Source organism: Fundulus heteroclitus, unplaced genomic scaffold, assembly GCF_011125445.2.
Source record: "Fundulus heteroclitus isolate FHET01 unplaced genomic scaffold, MU-UCD_Fhet_4.1 scaffold_440, whole genome shotgun sequence".
Taxonomy (NCBI): domain Eukaryota; kingdom Metazoa; phylum Chordata; class Actinopteri; order Cyprinodontiformes; family Fundulidae; genus Fundulus; species Fundulus heteroclitus.
The window spans coordinates 67883-88947 of NW_023396858.1; the positions used below are offsets into that span (position 1 = coordinate 67883).

At 38.3% G+C, this 21065-nt stretch overlaps 1 protein-coding gene across 1 annotated transcript in view; it reads left to right on the forward strand.

Moving 5' to 3' along the window:
* Positions 1-1770: 1770 nt before the first annotated feature.
* Positions 1771-21065, forward strand: part of syndig1l (synapse differentiation inducing 1-like) — a gene marked incomplete at its 3' end in the record, with an annotated part of 33792 nt that continues 14497 nt past the window's right edge. Inside the window, exon 1 of the mRNA XM_036131606.1 lies at positions 1771-2459. Coding sequence (XP_035987499.1) covers positions 1932-2459 — 528 coding nt within the window. The remainder of the gene's footprint in view (positions 2460-21065) is intronic.

Sequence of the window (21065 nt, forward strand, 5' to 3'; positions counted from 1 at the left end):
ATTACACTCGCTGCAATATTTGTGACACAAAGTGCAAGGCTAGCGGTGGGATACTTCTAATCTGAGGAAGCATCGGGTAACTGCTGCCAATTTAGCCAATTTCTCGCTATATTTAGCTACTATTCAGACTCATCCAGCGACCTTTTTTCAAAAAAGCAACTACCGAAAAATCTAGCGGCTTTCTTCTATCATTGGTGACTCCCTGCGAAAGTACCCAACATTCTGGAGTTATTGTCACACAGCGGCAGCGAGTGCTGCTGTCAGCTCCATCACACTTCTCCAAGCCCTGTCTCACAGACAGCTGCTGCCTCGTCCTGAAACTCACCTGTAGTCAGAGCAAAGAGAGGAGAGAGGAAAACCTCTCTGTTCTCTCACTGGAAATGTATCCCGCCCTGATTTATAAAGCGGGATAAAATAATATATTTACTAATAATATATTTTATATATTTTTTGTTCTCTGGGACTATTGTACTAGAATAATTCGCTGAATTTTCTTTTGACACAGCTTCAATCCCTTATTCCCCCGCCTGCCTCTGATAACTGTGGTTATGTGCTGTGGATGGATACAGGCAATGTAAATTCATAAATTGTTTAATAAGGTTCATTTGTAGATCCAAACAAGTCTAGAAAATAAATATGTTAAATTGAAAACAATTTAGAGATGTTATTAATAAACTAACATTTATTGCTACATAAACACGCAAAGGTACTGAAAATAGGCACCGTTAAATACCAGTATCGATTCCCAGGTACCGGTATTGGTAAATGTGAAAGGTACCCATCCCTAATGTCCCCTTATATTCATGAAACACTTCCTAGCTTTAGCATGTGGTTCAAAGTGGTGGGTGAGGCGGCTGCAACCAGTGATAAATCTCAGAGTACTGTGATACACTAGAGTCAAGAACTGTAAGGGATGGTAAGCAATATGTTAAAGCACACATATACCCAACATTACGATAATCAGGTACAGGCAGAGAAGTGGCTTTTATCAGAAGCTTCTGACCTCTGAGCTTTATTTATGTCTATCAAAGTAAGGGGGGGGGGTAAATACATATTCACACCACATTTTTATGGTAAATGGACTGAACTTATATAGCGCTTTTCCAGTCATGTTGACCACCCAAAGCGCTGTACACTATAGCCACATTCACCCAGTCGCTCTCACTAACGCACACACATTTATACACCGAGACGCAGCTCAGTAGGCAACTTGGGGTTAAGTGCCTTGCCCAGGGGCACATCGACATGTGGCAGGGGGAAGCTGGAATCGAACCCACAACCCTCAGATTGCCAGACGACTACTCAACCCACCAAGCCACAGTCGCCCACAGGGTTTTTATTGGGTTTTTATTGGTAAAAAAAAAAAAAAAGCCATGTGTTTGCCCTTCACTTTCCAGCATATCTGCCACTTTGTGTAGATTTGTCACATAAAATTCAAATGGAATATGCTAACATCTATTACTGTAATGTAACAAAATCTGGAAATAGTCACAGGATTTGAAGGCTTGTGCAATTCGCCATAAAACCGCTGTTTTTGCTTTTCTTACATACCAGTGAATGTTTCCTAATGTGACTTGAGCGAGGATGCAAATTAGGCCTAATGGATTCATCTCCAGCATGCAGTTCTCAACAAGCAGAAGGCTGTAAAAGTTGTTGCTGCTTTGAGAGCACCAGCTCTTAACTTTGATCTGATGTGAGCATGTGTTGGAGTAAATGTTACCTGCCAGAAGACGTCAAATGAAATTCTGTTGAAGGTAAAAGCTCTCATCTCTGTTTCTGTCTGTTTCCTCCACAGATTTCAGAGTGCTTAATGCCTTTAATGTCTATTGACTCATACGCCCACCACTAAGGAGTTGGTTCCTCCTGCAACTCTCCCATCCCTGTCCTGCTGCTGAGAAGTTTTGTCCTCTCATATTTCGACCCCAGTTCCAATGGAGAACCTGAGTGAACTGCAGAACCCGTTGCTGGACAAAAACAGTAAGCATATGGTCAATGGTTACGGAGGAGAATTCCCCAATAACCAATACCAAGAAAACATTATTAACTACTTTGCTGGAGGAGGAGGAGGAGGCGGAGGAGGTGGAGGTGATGGCGGTGGAGGAGGAGGAAAGGTAAATAACGGGAATCTAGTCAGTGGAGGAAGTATCAGCACCAATGGCAAGGTGAAATCACAGCAATTTCTGGATGCCACCTCACTGCATCTGGCAGTTGAGGCCTTCTACAGGCCTAACTTCATCCTGTACAAAGAGGACAGCGGAAGTATCAAGGCTAAGGAATACAAAAATGAGTGCTGTGAGACTACCTTTACCGAGAAGAAGGCAAAGGAGGTGTCCAACACAGCAGGGGGGGACACACCTGGTGCAGAGGACCCTCAGACCAAGCTGCTGGAGGACGGTGAACATGTCAAGATTCAAACTGTCTCTTACGAGGTGGAGGAGGAGGAGTATGTGGAGTATGAGGTAAGAGCAGGAGGAAGATGGCATCACAAAATATGAGTTCACCTAATATTTCAAATCCACCTCTAGAACTACTAGAGTCGGTCAATTTATCCACATGTAAGAGGAGCTATGCATATAAAGCACAAATGAAATTGATGCACTTTGTTCCTTGCTGTTGTCCTGCTGTTCCCTTCCTTGTTACCTATGCTTGTGATTGGAAAATAGCATATTACTAGAGTCCAAACACGAGGAACTGGAGGAAAGTTTGTGGTACATCATAATAGCTGATATTTGGAGAAGCTGTATCTCACCTCCTCTTACTTCCTCATCAATTTGTCTAATAATTATTTGACCTTTCTAGGCCATTCATGAGTTATGTTCACACTTCAATCAAAAATGTCCCAAATCCAACCGTTCTGCTCGTGTGCTCTTTGTCTGACCATTTTATGACTAACTCACCCGTACAAATTACAGACCATCAGCCACTTTCATACGTGGTCCTGAATCGCATATTTATCTATATGTTTTTCGAAGCAGCCTTAGGCCTCGTCTACACCGAGACAAACACACTGAAATTTCATAAACATTTAAGAAAACATGCGCGTCCACATGAGAGGATGCAGCACGACGGAAAAGGCTGTGGTAGGTATGCCAGGCCCATTGGTGGCACTGTGACACTGCCAAAGAAACATGCAGAAAACACCAGACAACTCATGTGAAGTAAAGACAAGAGAGAGAGGCGAATGCTACAAAATCATTGTTTAGGAAAAGATGCGGCTCGCGAGTACACACGGAAAAAATAAAACTGCTGATTTGAAATGTATCCACTCTGGGACCCGGTTTCAAAAATGATAATCTACGGTCTCCCAAAACGCTGCATCCATCTGGACGCACAGCCTAAACGACAAAATACCCTTGCGGATACACCTAACCTCATTTCCGTGGGGACGAGCTTCAGTCTAAACTTGCATATTTTACATCCCTGAAGTGTGACACATTTTTTGACAGGAGAAAGCAGAAAGCAAGTAGATATAGACATAGACAAAGCAACATTGGCAGAATAGGGGGAAGTCATTATTTTGTCGGCTGAGATTGGATAGCTTTATAAGAGATTCACACACACTGACATGTATAGCGTCTATATTTACTTCCAGATAACCCTGCGGGCGGTATCGCAGATCTGCACATGCGGGCCGCTTGAGAATGTAGACCACGAGTGTCAAATGCCAGTCTCCAAGGGCCGGTGTCTTGCAACTTTTAGATGTGTTCCTGGTCTAACACATTTAATTCAAATGGCTGAATTAGCTCCTCAGTATGCAGTCAAGTTCTCCAGAGTCCTGCTAATGGCCTGACTATTTGACTCAAGTGTGCTGGACCCGAGACAAATATAGAAGTTGCAGGACACCGGCCCTCGAGGATGGGAGTTTGATACCCCTGCTGTAGACTGTACTGACGTAACTTAAAAAAAAAAATGCTTTAAATTGGATCTGGTTCTGGTCCCCCTGTTATTGTGACCATGTCAAATGATGAAATCTGTTCCAGTCTCTTATGTTGACTCCATGAAAATATCGTAGCAAAGACATTACAGACTGACACACAGACATGATGGCATTTTAGCCCTAAAATGTGATTTCCGTTTAGATAGTAGCTGAAAGCTTAACATAGAGCAGATCAACAGAAGGGTGTTACATCTTTCACAGTTTTACATTTATTTATTTTTTGTCCTCCACTTACACAGTTTTTTTTTAAGCACTCACCACACAATATGCTACCATGGTCAGGTACAAGTCAGGACAGAAAATGAGAGAAAATAGCATTTCTGTGGCATGCACGCTTTTATATTCAGGTCTTTAAAAAGACATTTTATCAAGAGAAAATACCTTTTGATGCACTAACCTTGCAGTCAGTACCCCAAACTTGTAACATTCATTGCTAGTTATTCTGAAATCACAGGTCTTCCTCACACATAAATAACGGGTGCTTAACAGAGAATTAGCCATAGCATTTTTGCTCTCAGTCAGCACAATGAATATCACACACTACTCAGATGGATTCCAAGGACCAGAAAAGCATAATGGAGAATGGAATGCCTGCTGGGTTGGGCTTTGGGCTCTGCATACGGGAGGGTCTTGGAATCAACCTGGATAACTGTGACAAACATGAAGATATATGACAGATATATTCAGAGACATGTTTACCAGGTAAACATTGGATTCTATTTTAAGCTATGACAAAAAACGGTCACTCAACCACATTAACTTCCTTAGACTGGTACTGTATAGATGCCAAAGAGGAAATAAACAGATATTCCCTGATACGGAAATTTCCTTCATTCCTCTGTTTTCTTTGCGACATGTGAATTTGCATGCAAAAGTAATTTACTGAGGCATGTATGATCTACGAAATCACCTCGATATTTAACCAATAAAATGCAGCATTATTTTGTATTGCTCTTATTTATTCCACACGTTCTCTTTAAGAATGAATGTATGCATAAGCTCATCAATAGGATATCTTGAGATGCAAAGAATGAAATAAACATCGGGAGTTATTACGTAGTGCCAGTAAGAAACGGATGACACTTCCAAGGTGTTTCTACCTCTACTACCCACAGTCTGACAATATGCAAAGATTTAGGAGTGGAAAGCCTGTCAGCTGAGATTCAGCTTTGTTTGAGGTTTAGCTCTCTGAAAAAAACTTTTCATTCTTATATATATTTTTTTGTATTGTCAGTCGTTTTCTTCCAGCAATGTTTCACCATTTAGTTATTTCCCTTGATTTTTTTACTGCATTACATAAGAAACATTGCACTGCCTGGTGAATAGCCATGTAATCAATTTGATTAAATCTGCATTGTGGACATTTTGTCTTCCTCTTCTGGCTGTGGGAGTAAATGTAATGTTTGCCCTTGTAGAGAAATCCTTTCCTTTTCAGATATTAATATGAATGAAGAAGTTTCTGTTTGCCAGATGTATCAGCAAGTTTTTGCTGGAACCAAGGTCTTTCTGTTTGTGATACTTTGCTTTATTCATGGTCACTACTTAACTACTCTCCTCAGGGGAGAAAAAACTACCGTTGTACCAGTGTACAGTCACTTTTATTTTATTTTAAATGCCTCAATGTTGGAGAGCAACATAAATTGGTCAGTAAAGTTCCCATCTGGGTGAAAACCTCCTGGTGAACATAAGCTAAAGCTAGCTGTTATTAGCTTGACGCCCACTGTGTATTGCATCATGCTTCAAACTGAATGAAATGCTCCTCACACTTTCAATTCCCCTTTCCGTAAAGCCAGTGTGTGTGCACATACCTTGTTAGTTTCCGCTTGCATGCTGTGCATGCGCACTTCCAGGGTTTATGTATCCGGTTACCTTAGTGGTTAGCTTAGCAGTTAGCTTAGCGGTTAGCTTCGGTGTTAGCCGTTCACTGTAGCTCTACTGCTTTCACCAAATACTTTTGAACGAACATGGCTGAGAATCTCAAGAGGCAAACCTTGTACAAGTTTAAGAGAAGAAGAGTAAGGCCTCAGTAGAAAGAAACATTGTATGTGGGAGATTTTTCATGCAATTCCCTGAGGAGTGGAGGAGCAGGTAAGACAGTCGTACGCATTATTAAAAAGAGACTTGGGGAAACTTTCTTAAAAATCACAGACTATCTTTAATTACACGTGGGCTTTAACATTCCAAAAGGAAGATGGACTATGGGCTCCGTAACCAAGAAATATTCCTAGCCTTGGTGCTCTTTGTATTAAAAAGCTATCTGCCATGTGCATTATGGCTTAACTGAACTGAATCATCAACTGGTCAGTGATTTCAAACACAGTGGCAAATCTATGACTGAAAAGCAAAAGGAATAAAGTTGTCTAAGGTGACAAAGTCAAAATCCAGACCTCAGCTTAATTGAAATTCTGTGTTGACCCCCGTGCAAAATTGGATGTCATGTTAACATTGGGTACACAACACTTTATAGCAAGACATTTAGTGGAAGGACTGCAGGGTGTGCTTGCTTTGTTTTGACTTTAAATAACAGGTGTTGCTATTTCTATAGTTTATTATGAAAAATAAATATATAGAATTATTAACTGGTAAATGGTCCATTGGAATAAAGCGTTCTTCACTTTTAATATCAAAAGATTGTGTCTAAAATACATAAAATCAAATTAATGTAAATTACATAAAATCACCATGGAGAGTCAGAAACTAATGTCAAATGTGCCAGCAGAATCATGAAAAACAAATTTCTTTATAGGTCTGCCTAAGAAGTTAAGGTCATGCTGTATGGGCAGATCTCCAGTCTCTCGCGTAGAGCTCTGCAACTCCTTCAGAGTTACCTTTTGTCTCTGTGCTGTCTCTCTGATTAATCACCTCTCTGCACAGCCTGTAAGTTCTTGTTGACAGTTCTCTATTCGTAGGTTTGTTGTGGTGCCATATGCTTTCCATTTAAAGGGTGATGGATTTGATGGTGCTCCAGGGAACATCAAGATTTGTATAATTTTCATAACCCTACCCTGACTTGAACTTCTCAACAACTTTGTCCTTGACTTGTTTCTAGAGCTCCCTGGGCTTCATGGAGTGTGCTGCTTGCTTAGTTACATTGTATCCTCTGGGGCCTATCATAAAAGCTGTGTTTGCACATACAGATCATGTGACACACAATTTGTTGATGACCAAGTGATCAACCAAGTTAGATTTTTTTCACCTCCAAAATAATCAGAATTATTCCATTTCTATATAAATTGTATTCTTTTGCAGTTTTCAAATGTTCTGTTTTCTGATCGCTTATATCACATTTCATCCAACTTTTACTTCATCGATGAGTGGCATGCGTCATAATTCTCCGAAAGAAGACGCAAGACATAATAAAAATCGGACCTAAATAATGGCTAAAGCAGGTAGTGCAGACACTTAAGATGGAGTAAATCAATGGAAAGACAGCAAAGTATTGGATTTGGGGTGACAGTTTGGTCAAAGCCATAGTTGACAGGTCCTATCTCATCCAGGGTGTTTTTGAGTGCTTGTCTAAACAACTGGCCAAGCAAGGACATGTAATAGAACGTGGCTAATATGTCAGAGGAAAGTAAAATGTTTAGGAGTGACATTCAAAGAAGCCAAAGACTCAAACAAAAGAAACGGCCGTGGTTGAGTCACTTGCCTTATGAAGAGCAGGAACGTGTTCTGAGTGACAAACCAAGCTGTCAGCCCTAAGAACTCCTGTACAGCTCCATTGCTGAAGAGGAGGAACATCTGGGAATCGTAACCGGTCTACCTAGCAGAGAAATAGGTAGGTTTTCTAAGCATTTGCTTTGTTGTAATCAAGGTGACAGAAAAAAGTTAATGTTACATTAGCTGCAATATCATACATAAATCTTGTTTCACGTTAAATAAAGAACCCATAATCTACCACCGTTTGTCGTAAATGCATAATACCACAGCATTAAAGTTTTGCATGTGTGTACAAGTCCATGTAGGGTATGCTAAAGCAGCTATAAATGTAAATTATAGCATTTTAATGTTATATGCTGAATATTTATTTACACCAGATTGATCTGACCCATGTCACTTATTATGGGTACCAACATCTGAAGAAAGCTCATCTGGCTTTATTATAGATGCCTCTACAAAGAGCAATTACTCTATAACATCCTCCGGAAGTAAGCACCCTAAAATTGCTGACTTTTGCTTAATCACAGGCTGTTTCTAAACTTTTTTGCTAAAAAATTGTCATTTTATTCTGCTCAGTGAAAATCATATTACATGAATATGCGGCTGAAGCTTGATATGGAAACTCCATTATTAAATGCAGACTAGCGCAACTTAAGAAATGTAAAAATATACAGTACACATCAAAAATTTGGATACACATCCTCTTTATTGTGTCTGATTCAGTGAAACACACCTTGAATTCAAAGGTGTGTCCAAACTTCTAATCCCTTTGGGTGGGATTAGAAGTAGTTCTGAAATCTCATCCTAGTTAGTATTTTCTTATTGTTGGCAATGTTTTGTTGTTTATTGTAAGTTTTACTAACGCTATATATATATATATATATATATATATATATATATATATATATATAGATAGATAGATAGATAGATAGATAGATAGATAGATAGATAGATAGATAGATAGATAGATAGATAGATATCACAATAAACCATTATGCAACTATTATCGCACACATATGGATCTATTATTAATATCTCTTCTTCTTTTCCCTTAAACAGTTAAATATGCCCAAAGCAGAAAAAGAGAAAAACAAAACGGAAGCAGCACTTCTTTGCTACGAAGAGCAAAAGTGCCTTGAAGACAAGCTCAAAATGTACTTCATGCTTGTACCAGGCACCAGCACAGTATTCATGCCATTACAGCCCAGGGCAGCCACCTCCTATCTATTTCCCACCATACCCCATGGGTTCCTCATAGTCAGAGATGTTTAATACATCCAACCACCCTGCGTCCTTCCTACATTATTCAGCTCAACCTCAACCCTTCCAACAATGCTCATTTACATCCTCACAATCTGAGCCATCCCTGCAGATAGGCATTAGCAAAGCATCAAGCTCCGGTTCAGCAAGCATATTTGACTCAGGCACATTCTCCATCCTACCACCCTTCAGGTGATGAACTAAACATTTGTTGTTTAACAAATGTTAAGATAAGATAAGGCAGTTTTGCACAGTGTTCAGTTTTCTATTACCCATGTTTATTTGTTTGCTCAGATGTTTTAAATGCTACTCAAGTAGGTTTCTCATTTTGATTGATAGGTGGATAATTGAATGTTTGGCACGTTTTAGACTCAATAAAGTCAAGTACTTTGTTAAATATTTTGAGCACTGCATACACTGTGTCTTCCGGGTTAAAGTTTTGTTCTTGCTAGGACATGTTACGAAACATACACTTAAAAGAGCAATAAGTAAGATATTTACTGTAAAACCAACCTAAATTATTCTCATTTGTTACATGGGATGGAAGCAAGATTCCCTATAAACAATCGGTCCTCTCCATCAACAATATTTTAGTCAGCTTTTTCGCTAATCAGACTTAGAGGTACGGTCCGGAACTACTTCGGTGCAATGTGTAGCCCATTTTTGCTTCCTGGTTCCTGAGCCAATCAAATGAGACTTCCCAGAGTGCAGCATTTGGTATTTTATTTTAGAAAAAGAGCAGCATCCTGCAAACATAGAAGCCAGTAAGAGAAGTGGACCAGAAATAGAACAAAATACATCATATACTTATCCCGTGTAACTAAAAATTCAACGCAACAATGGACAATTGAATAAATGGAGGATCTCTGTGAAAGACATTATATATGTGTTATTGCGATTTTAACTCCCAGGTGTCATTATTACTTATTGTTCCTTTAAATATCCATCCATTTCCAAACTGCTTTATCCCTCATGGGGTCGCGGGGGTTGCTTTAAATATAATATGCACTATTCTTATACAAAGAATTGCAGGTGCAGATCCTGTGAATTAAATATTTTTTCCAACTGAACTGAAACTTTGAGAACTTTATTTTACACTTTGTGAATGTGTCGTAGTTGTAGTAATTTAACAAAAATATTATTGGGCTCAACTCAGCATTTGAATTGTGATCAAGAGTGACATTTTGTGATTAAATATTGTCTGAAAACGTTGTGTCAATGCCTGTCTGTATCCTGTTGGCTGAATATCTAGTAAAACCCCTTCTTATCTTCTCTCATCATGAACATTTCCACTAGATTCTTGGTAAACTTCACTGTGCTTACCATGAATCTAGGCGAATTGATGTCAACATCCAGATGTTTTCCTATGCACCGCTACCTCCCTTTAAGTCAGTTCAATGGACCTTCCACTATCATCCTAGCCCTGCTGTGGTGCTCGTTGAAGTGCCGTTGCTCATCTGTCAGGTTCCTTGTGTCGGTGTACCCCTTCAAAAGCCAGCTTCGCAGGGGAAATACAGGGTCACTGAGCAGCATAATTGGCACTTGAACACCCATGAGCTCTGCAGTGTCCTTGAATAATAGAACAATAAGAAATATTAACATGTCAGAATGGATAATTTGATTCATACAATTCTAAAAAACTGATCTGTATGGAGACAATGAACTGTGTGGAATAAAAAAAGAAGAAAAATACAAACTGGTTCAAAAAGTAGCTCCCTTTATGTCAATGTACAGCTATGGGGATTCTTAAGAACCCTGAGATCATAATCGTCTCCATACCATCCAATGTTGATGATGTTGGTTAAACTGGAAAAATGTGGTAGGAGTTAAGCATTTTATAACTTTATCCAAAGAGTACAACTCTAATAATAATGTTTGAAGCAGTACTGCTTTTGTTACAGCAGTAAAATAACTTTCCCACTGACATTTTTAATAATAATTTTTAATAATAATCATCAAAAGAGCAAGCTATCTCCGTGTAAAAAAAATATCTAGGTGGAAAAAAAGAAACCCTGGACACCTGTTTAATATGGCATTTATATGACATGTCCTGGTCAAAAATAACACCAATGTTTGTTTTTTTTTACTTTATGACCAGAGGCCAGTTTAATGCCATCCATATTAAGTGATTGACTAAGACTTAGGATATTAAGTGATTGACTAAGAAGTTTATTTTTGAGGACTCTGGTCCTAAGGTAACAACTTCTGTCTTGTCAGAATTTAAAAGCAGGAAATTTAAAGTCATTCAGGTTTTGATGTCATCAAGACATGCCTGTAGTCAAAGTAATTGATTGGATTTGTCAGGATTTAAGGATAAATATAGCTGAGTGTCATCAGCATAATAGCGGAAATTGCTGTCTGATAATTTTATCAACTGGAAGCATATATTTAGTAAAGAGAATTGGCCCAAGGACTGAACCCTGTGGTACTTCACAAGTGACCCTCGAGTTTGAAGATTTATTATTAACATGAACAAACTGGAATCTGTCAGACAGGTAAGATTTAAACCAGCCTAATTCTTTTTCACCTGCACAGTGGAGCAGTGGGTAGCACTGTTGCCTTGCAGCAAGAAGGTCCGGGGTTCAAGTCCATCCCTTGGTCTTTCTGCATGGAGTTTGCCTTGTTTGTCTCTGTGTTGCCTTGCGACAGACTGGCGATGTGTCCAGGGTGTACCCAGCCTCTCGCCCATTGACAGCTGGAGATAGGCACCAGCACCCCTTGACCCCCAACAGGGATAAGCATGTAGGAAAATGTATGGATAATTATTTATTAATCCCTTATTAATCCCTACAGTATGTTCAAATCTTTCTAGGAGAATATTGTGATCAACTGTATCAAATGCAGCACTGAGATCTAACATGACAAGTACTGACACAAGTCCATTATCCGAGGCAATGAGAATATCATCAGTGACCTTCACCAGAGCCTTCCTGAAACTCTTCAAATTGGTCATTACTTTGTCAATATCTTACCTTGATTTAAAGGAACTCAGGGGTTCTGCACTTTTACAGTCTTAAGTGGAACATAAGAAGTAAATGTTGCTATTCCATGTCTGGTTCTGGTTCTGGAGATGGAGTACACTTGAGCAAAAAGAACTGAAGGTCCTGGAAGGTTGATACACTGACAGCAAGTCTATGATGAATTTAGGTGCTAAACCATTCAGTTATTTATAGAATAAAATAAGTGTTTTAAAGTCTATTCTCTGAGATACAAGGAGCCAGTGTAAGGACTTTAGATGTGGGGTGATGTGATCTACTTTCTTAGTGAGGATGCAGGCAGCAGTGTTCTGGATCAACAGCAGCTTTTTGATGGATTTTTTTTGGCAGACATGTGAAGACACCGTTGCAGTAATCAATTTGACTAAAGATAAACTTGTGGATTATTTTTTCCAGATCCTGTTGAGACATTAGTCCTGTATTCCTGGAAATGTTCTTCGGGGGATAGAGATGGGGAATCCAGGTTCAGAAAGTAAAAAGACAATTCAGAGATCAGTTCCAACCAAAACAAATTGTATTTCCAGCTCCACAGCATAGATAGGGACTAAATTAGTGAACAGGCAGTGGAGACGAATCAGGCAGTGTTTTTACATTCATGAAGCCAGATTCCCCACCTCTGATGATAGAAGGTAGACTTTGTAATTGTCTTTAGAAGCCTTTAAACGTTTAGCTCTGAGTCCATCAGTACACACAGATTTCAGGCATGATCAGTTATTACTAGCTGAAGCTGTGTGCTAACTCTTGATCGCTCATCCATTGGTCCGAAAATGTTTACTTCAGTTTTTGTTTTTATTCAACTGTAGAAAATGTGGCCACATCCATACATTGATTTCTTCTAAACATTTACTCAGCCCTTGAATGGGTTCATAGTCACCTGGTGACATGGTGATATAGAGCTGTGTGTTGTCTGGATAATTGTGGTAACTGATGTTGTTGTTTTTATGATCTGAACGAGAGGGAATATGTAAATATTGTATAGGAGGGGACCCAGGATGGACCCTTTGGGAAGTCCACATCTGGTCATTATGGTCTCTGATGTAAAGTTACCTACATTAAAAAAAGTCTCTGTCCTGTAAGTAGGATTTAAATCAGTCGCTGTGCTGTACCAGAAAGGCCAACCCAGTTTTCCAGGCACTCCAATAGAATGGAGTGATCAACACTGTGGTTTTTCCACAGGCTCATTTCATCACAGTCCTCATCACAGTCCTACCACTCCTGGTTTCGACTATGCATCCACACAGACTTCTCTATGTCTGTGTGGATGACATAGAGAAGTCATCCTCACAGACATAAAAGGTCATCGTTGATAGTTATGCTCTCTTTTTTCTCAGCTTTCTACAACTTCTCATGATGTGGTCATAATAGTGCCAGCTCCTATTGCTCAACAACTTCAAAATCGACACACTAACACGAACATCTGTTTTTACTTCCATAAACAGTGTCTTGATGTGTGACATCAATATTCTACTTCTGCGGATGTGCATTACACTGGGGTCGTATACATTTTTCTCATTTCATTTAATCAACTTAGACTGTCATGTGCAGGTCGGTCATAAAATAAAATATATTTTTTATAATATGTTGTAATGTAGCAAAATAGCCAAGGGTCGGGTGGGGATGAATACTTTTGCAAGGCTTTTTATTGTTATATTCCTGCATTATTAAGAGCAAAGTATTTGATACGGTGTATAATTATTGTTTCACACTGTGGCCTCCTTGTAGAACAATAGCAGATCATTTTTTTCCTTCTTTATTCATCAAACCTAAGGCTTTTATGGTCTTCACGCCAGACTACCAAGGTAATATCACCTGCTTCTGTTCATCATCCTGTGCTTTAACACATGTAAAATAAGCACAGGAGGTCAGCCAAATGAACCACCATCTGTCTCTATCATGCTGTTGTCTTCTGCGAATTGGCAGGTGGGAGCAGGAGGACATTTAGCCAACACTGCAAGAGAAAAAGCTTTCTTTAGTCCCTGCTTCTCTGAAGCAAGGACGTGACTTCTATTTGGTTAGATTCCATGTAGGATTGGTAGTTGTGTGGATAAATATGAGCAGATCACACAAAAGATGTGTGCTGACAGAGCATGCAACATTGCATTTATAAATGTTGCCAGGACTGCAGTAGCATTATTATTCTTTGTGAATGGTGGGTAAAAACTGCTTTGGTAATTTAGTCATCTAACAGTATACTCAAAAATACATTGGAAGCAACACTGTCACAAAAAGCAAGCTGAAATACACCTAAAGCAATAACAGACATTTCAGTATCACAGGAAACTTTCAAATATGTTTATTTGAAAGTTCTTTAAATGTACAGTGTTGGATAAGTAACAAGAACTATGTCAGTCACAAAATGACATCATGACTATAACTAAGCTAAAATAAAATAAAAATAATCATCTAAATCTTCTTATGGCAGTTTTCTGTTGGTGAGTGATATCAGGGAGCAAATCATTTGTTTTCTGAAGTTTGATGGATTGGTAAATGATGGGTATGGGAAACAACTTTGACAAGGATAAAATTATGATAGCATCTGCACTCCTATAGTGCAGTGTCATGTTTCAACTTAATCATGGACCAACAAAATGAAGTTCAAAAAACAAAAAACAAAGAATGACCAAGTAACAGGATTCTGGGTGATTGAAAGACGTCCTGTATATACATTTAGGGAACACAGTGTCATTATTGTGCAGCTTTTTATTGGGAATTTAATGCTATTCCTGTGGAGGATATACAGAAAAGTACTCCCAGTGTGAATGTTGTTTCCGATTAAGTAAACCCTCTCATGGAAACAGTATTCCCTAATGGCAGCTTATTCTCTCTGTGGAATATTATGCATTCAATCCAGCAAAAAATGGTTCAAGGATAAGTGAATATCCTGAGCTAGAGTTGTGGCCGTGATACGAACACATACCTTCAGTGGTCTGTTGCAGTCCAAATCTCAGTTTCTGTGTTTTTGAGCTGTTTTTGCTAAAAAAAAGAGGAATCTACTGAATACAGGATAAAATAAAATAAAATAAAATAAAAACTCTTGTGTATTCTGTTCCTGTTCTTACCTTTCCCCGTAAAGTGGTTTTGTCATATTTTGTAGTTTGCTGTTCTGCTTGTTTGTTTGATTTCTAATGCTCACCTCTTAAAAACAACACAAACTTGGCAAATAAAGTTGATTCTGATTCTGATTAGAGTGAGTTGTCATAGCGCTACTGCTGAGCATGGTTTAAAACTCCTGTGATAGAGATATTTATGTAGTGTGTGTATGTGTGTGTGTGTGTGTGTGTGTGTGTGTGTGTGTGTGTGTGTGTGTGTTGTTGCTATTAAATTGTGAACAACTGAGAAGGCTGCTAGATTAGACAGCCCTAAACTTGGGTCAGAGTGGCAAATGAGCCATATGTTCCTGAGTGCTGCCTTCTCAAATGGAATCTCATCAGGTGAAATGCACAGCATATCATCCACAGTGGGAAGAAAAAGTAATAAAACACACCAGAAAAGAGCAGTGGTGCCCAACAGGAACACTAAAACATCTGATGTCACTATCCTAGTATAAGTTACACAGACGCTAACCATCATCCCTATCGTTAGGTGGTCAGATTAAGAAGTAGAGTGGGATGAAGAAGGTCTCATTTTCTGCTGGTTGATTTTTCAGGTCCTGTCCTAAAACTGCTTTCCTTCCAGTAGCTGACATGACATTATAAATATATCACCCAGTCGCAGCTCCAGCTGAATATGTCATATAGGAGGTCATGTAGAAATATTTAGCTGGCTCATGGTTATGTGGTAAGGGTCTGGTGTATTACGATTAAGCCATTGGTATATTTGTTTTGTATTATAGTTGCCTGTGAAATAATAATATATTATTGTAATATCAACATCTGTTTATGTCGTTCTTACATTATATCATAAATAAGGTTTTTACTAACTTGGTTTCATTGTTTCAGGTCAGTTTTGTTGTTTCGGTTTGTAAAACCCACAGTGTGGGTGAGACCGTGTAGGAAAGGAAAGACAGATCTCCTGATGACAGTTCTATGGACCACTAGCTTCAGGGAAGGTAGATGGAAGGGCTAGTCTGTCAGAAATTTTAGTGAAAAAAGGGAATGAAAAGTAACTTGTGCATTTTGTGTGCTTTGTGCTAAAGTTTGTTTTGGTGGAGCAAATGTTGTTATTTTTCCAAAAAATAGCCAGCTTTTTGGAAAGAAATACCAAAGTCCTTAAATTTTGTTTTATTTGACAGATAGTGACCACTGAAGCAAGATTGGCTTTGTACCAATACTAGGAAAAACCAAGCAAACAAATAAACAACTATTTGAAAATATGCAAAAGTTCACGCCTCAAAACATTATGGGATTAAGGTTCTGCAACAGGAAGGAAACGCTCTGGACATTTTCTCTTAGTAAGAATCCAGATTGGTGGATTTTATTAGTGGGAGTGGTGTCCTAGTAGTTAAGGAGCTATTGCTTCTTGGAATGTTGTAAAGGTTGCCTGTTTAAAATCACTCTTTCACTCTGGGTCCCTGAGCAAGAGCCTTGACCACAGATGGCTCCCTGTGTGCCATCCCGTGGGGCAGAAAAATGCTTTCCAAGGGATGGGTTATACGCAAAGACAAATATCCCCTCTTTGGGATATATAAAAGGAAATGTTTATTTGTTTTTATTTATTTAATTCTCCCAAAAGCTGAAGCTAACGTCCAGTCCATTAGGGACCAAGACCAAAGCAAATTTCTACATTTCCTAAACAGCTCAATTCTCAAATACATCACAGCAGTTTATGTAAACACTGAACCTGTATCAGTCTTCATGTTGTGTTGAGCTTTTATTTCCCCATAAGCTATTGATCATTTACATCAACAATTAATAGAGGGAGATGATGTGCCACCAATTATCTTCGTGTGTGGACCAGGTTCTGAGAACTTATTTTATTCAGTCAAATTAATTCCCTCATATAAAAGTGAAATGGTGTAAAAAAAAAAAAAAAAAATAACATAGCTGGCAAAGTGAATTATATTTTAACATTACTATACTTTTCTGAGAGTTATTCTGACTGACTTATTCTGACTTTCACACATTCTGACTTTCACACAAAACTAATTTGTGACACAAATGACCCTGTGTAAATAAACACAGGCTCTGTCCAAAATGTTTTGATCATAGCTCCTAGCTCCTGCTCCTGCTCCTTGACCTTTCATGAGGTCAACAGTACAAACTCTATCTCAGGTAGGAAATAGGCTTCAGACTGCGGTGCCTATTTTGGACAGCCTTCAACCCATGAAGGGTCATTAGGCTACGGAAATAATGCTAGTCGAATCCGGGGCTACAGCCTTCTGAAATGATCTGCAAAGTGAGCACTCTCTTCTCTCTGGATATTTCTGTAAATTTCCCTGAGGTGGGCTGTGCTTATAAGTCACGCCATATAAAGGATTGTGGGATTCCTTATGACTTATTTGCCAAGCAAGGGACATCGCAAGCTCCCCATGATAGCCCTGTGAACTATGATAGGAAGCATAAAGGCTCCTTTCCCTACCTTCTTCCTTACTAACTGCACTATGCAGATAGCATTTATTATGGCTAACACACTTCAGCTGTGGCTAAAGAGTCCTTTTATTTAAACCTTTTTGAATGCACCCATAAGCTTCTTGTAAATAAATGACCAGTGCACATGTAACAATGGTTTACAGGTAAACTGCTTTAATATTTTGGTGCTGACTCTATTTGGACTAGTAGACTATTTTCACTGTCCAGACTAAAGGCATGTATCCACTGCAGCTACAACATTAACTGCATCTAACCCTTTAACAAAACCCCACCTTAAATCCTGAACTATCCCTTTGAGCACAATTGTTTTCTTGTCGATGACCGTTTATTACCTCTAATCGTGCTGTCATAAACTTGTCATATTAAAATTTTTATGTATTTTCACCAGTGTGCAAAAAGAACACTTGAGGCAACCACATTTGTTCGTCGGCCATCTGTTGCACCATCTCAGAGCATACAATTTGCATTCATTAGTACTTTTAATATCCACACAGTAATTTCAGCGCGTGGTACTCCCATGCAACATCAAAAATGCGCCTCCGCTCAGCTGTTCTGTTGTGTCACTCTGCACCACAAGCACTGAAATGTTAAAATCATTGGCTTGTGTGTCGGATTAATAGAAGGCTTGGCTTTTTATACAAATATCAATGACCTCCCCCCACTTTCTGCAGGATGTTAGATAGCGGCTGAATTGATTACAAACAATATCCATATAAATTAAATCTGAGAGAAAGTGGCTGCTTATGCTTTCATTACATCTAAAATGCAGTCATTCTCCAGTTCACTGCACGGCAATTGTTCAGTCTCCAAAAGGTTCAGACAGTGTGAGCTAGTGGCTTACAGTCTCAGGCTTTTCCTCATAGAGCATGACAAATTCCGGTGGGTCATTTGAGCTCTGAAATGGATTTTCAAGAGTTAAAATTGACTAAAGATATACATTTTAGAGAAGTCTTGTTGTTTATCAAATGACAGAAATAGTTGCATGTCAAACAAAAGATGCTTTATAAAGCTCAAGTTTCATTTTTGATCGTCGAGATGAGGTCCCAGAAGAAAAAATACCCAAAAGAAAACATCTTCCTTCTTTAATAATATAGACTAGTATTTTTCTTATTACTCGTTTCACATCAGTTAATGTTATGTTATATTAATAAACAAGCACAATTTGGAGACCCATAAAACCTTGCTGCTTCATTTACAAGTTCTAACAATAGGTCTGACACATTCAGTTCATGCATATTGTATCTTTGTGTGAGAACAAAAGAACGGAGGAAATTTAATGCTGCTGATTAATGAACAATAACATCTGAAAATACAAAGCCCCGCATCTCTTTTTCTAAAAAAAATACAAAATGCTTTTCAAAACATGAGATTTGAAATGTCCCATTGGCCTCTATTTGAAGGAGAAATGAAGAATGAGGAGGAACTGGGGAGCCTGAATGTCAACAAAATGACATGCAGTCTGTTCAGTTCACAGACTCTTTTGACAGAGAGATGCAATTTATTTTCCTTGAGTGCCGTGAATGCTCTGTATCTGGGTATCAAGTCGGCAACACAGATCTGTACACAAAAAAACATTTTCTCTGTTAAGGAATATAGAAGATATTAATATATGACAAAACACCAAATGAGCCAATATAATAGTAGTGGTGGCAATAATATAAACATATATTTGCAAGACTATAAGATTTCTTTCTATTGTTTCAGGGCATAAATTAAAAGATAGCTCATAAATCAAGTTCTTTTAAATCAAGATTAAAACACATTTGTTTAGGATTACCTTTGACCGTTCTAGTTAAACTGTTTTACTGAAAAATTATTAGTTTAAGTTTTTAATACTTGTTTTTAGTTTCCATTTTCCCATGTTTTATTTTGTTTAATTTTGTCTACATTTTATTCCAACTTGCTTTTAGTCTGTTTTTATTTTCCTATATTTTAATCATGTAAAGCACTTTCCATTGTCTTTGTACTGAAATATGCTATACAAATACATTTGCCTTGCCTTGCCTATCATAAAAAAAATTGTCGCACTCCAATTCCTTTATACAATCTTGGTGTTCACATTTACAGTAATGTGACCAGAAATCAGAGCTCCAGTTTTGAGTGATGCTCTGACCCAGTCATTTGGCCATCACAATTTGGGCTTTTTGCTCCATATGCTTGTTGCTAGGACAATGGATATTAATCAACATCTCTACTTCATGACAAAATATTCACTTGCTGCCTAATATGTCTCGCTGGCCTACAGCTTTCGTTAAGAAAAGATAATACTGCTCCTCATGTCACCTGTCAATGGTCATAATGTTATGTCTGATTGGTTTATGCCCAACAAATTTAATGTGGTTGGAAGTGAGTTCTAAAGAGAAGCACATGATTTTCCACACTGACAAATAAAAAGGTCTGTTATCTAGAAAATATGTTTTTAGGGCGATTTAGTTTTGTTGTTTTTCTTATAACTAGTTTTGTACGCGCAGGAGTCAGTCCCTGTTCATAAGCATCATCAGCAGAGGATAGAGTGGCTCCTAGGGCTGCACCCACATCTAGCTGACAAATACAGCAACTTAACTCAACAAATACTTTACCCACCAGTAATTTTTTTTTTTATTACCACAAATGCAAATTGAGATGTAAGTGGCAGTTGCACTATTAAGGAGGAGGAAATAAAAATCACACATCGGAAACCAAAGCTGCGCTTATTGATTCTACTGTGAACAAGCTAGCATTTGCAAAAATTAAAAGAACAAGAAAACGTGTGAGTCTTTATCACGCATGTCTACTTTTTTCATGTAGGAAGCATTAGGCTGATAATTAGAGCAGTTAGCATATTCTTTGGTTTTGCTGAGTATGTTATTATCGACCATTGGTAGCCACCCTGATAAATGATCCTTTTGACGTAAGACAGAAGTATTTGTCATTTGCAGTTTTTCTGCAGCTCTCTCCTGGAACATTGTTCTGTATATGCAGCGTTAGACTTTTAAAGTCACGTATTCAAGTTTGATTTTTAACAATTTTTCGCAGTTAATCAAAAAATCAGGTATACATACATTATCAGGCACTGAATGAAAAAGGGGGCGAAAACTCACTGACAGACGGAGCTTGGTTTCAACACCTATCTGTACTTTAATTATGGACCACAGGTGGAAATAATTCCTACAGGAAAACAGTTTAACTCATTTTCCTTTGAAACCAAAAGCACTTGCAAAACATAGGAGATCTGATAATGACACCATCATCTTATAAAGACGTATACATTAAGAAATAAAATACTTTATTATAGCTTTTTAATGACACTCTTACAAAGATTAGTGAAGCATCACCATCGTTTTATGTTACATTTTATAGTTCTGTCAAATGTTACTGATACTTATTTATATAGTATCCAGTATTAAAAAGTAAATAGTGAAAAAAATTGCATCTGTATTGTTGTGAGGTCTTTTGTCAATGTCAGCCCTGGAAGGGATGATTATATGCAGAGAATCTCAGCAGCCATTCTTACGGGTCAAAAAGAGGTCTGCTGGATTTAGACAGATTTTGTTGTTTTCCTTCCTCCAGGAAATTAACAAAAAGGAATGCAGGCTCTTTCCCATGTGTAAAAAGGGTGGGTAATTAGAGTATAGTGTGAATTTCCTTCTTGTCACCACATGTTTGTTCTTCACTTTAATTTAACAGTATTTTTTAATCTGTGTA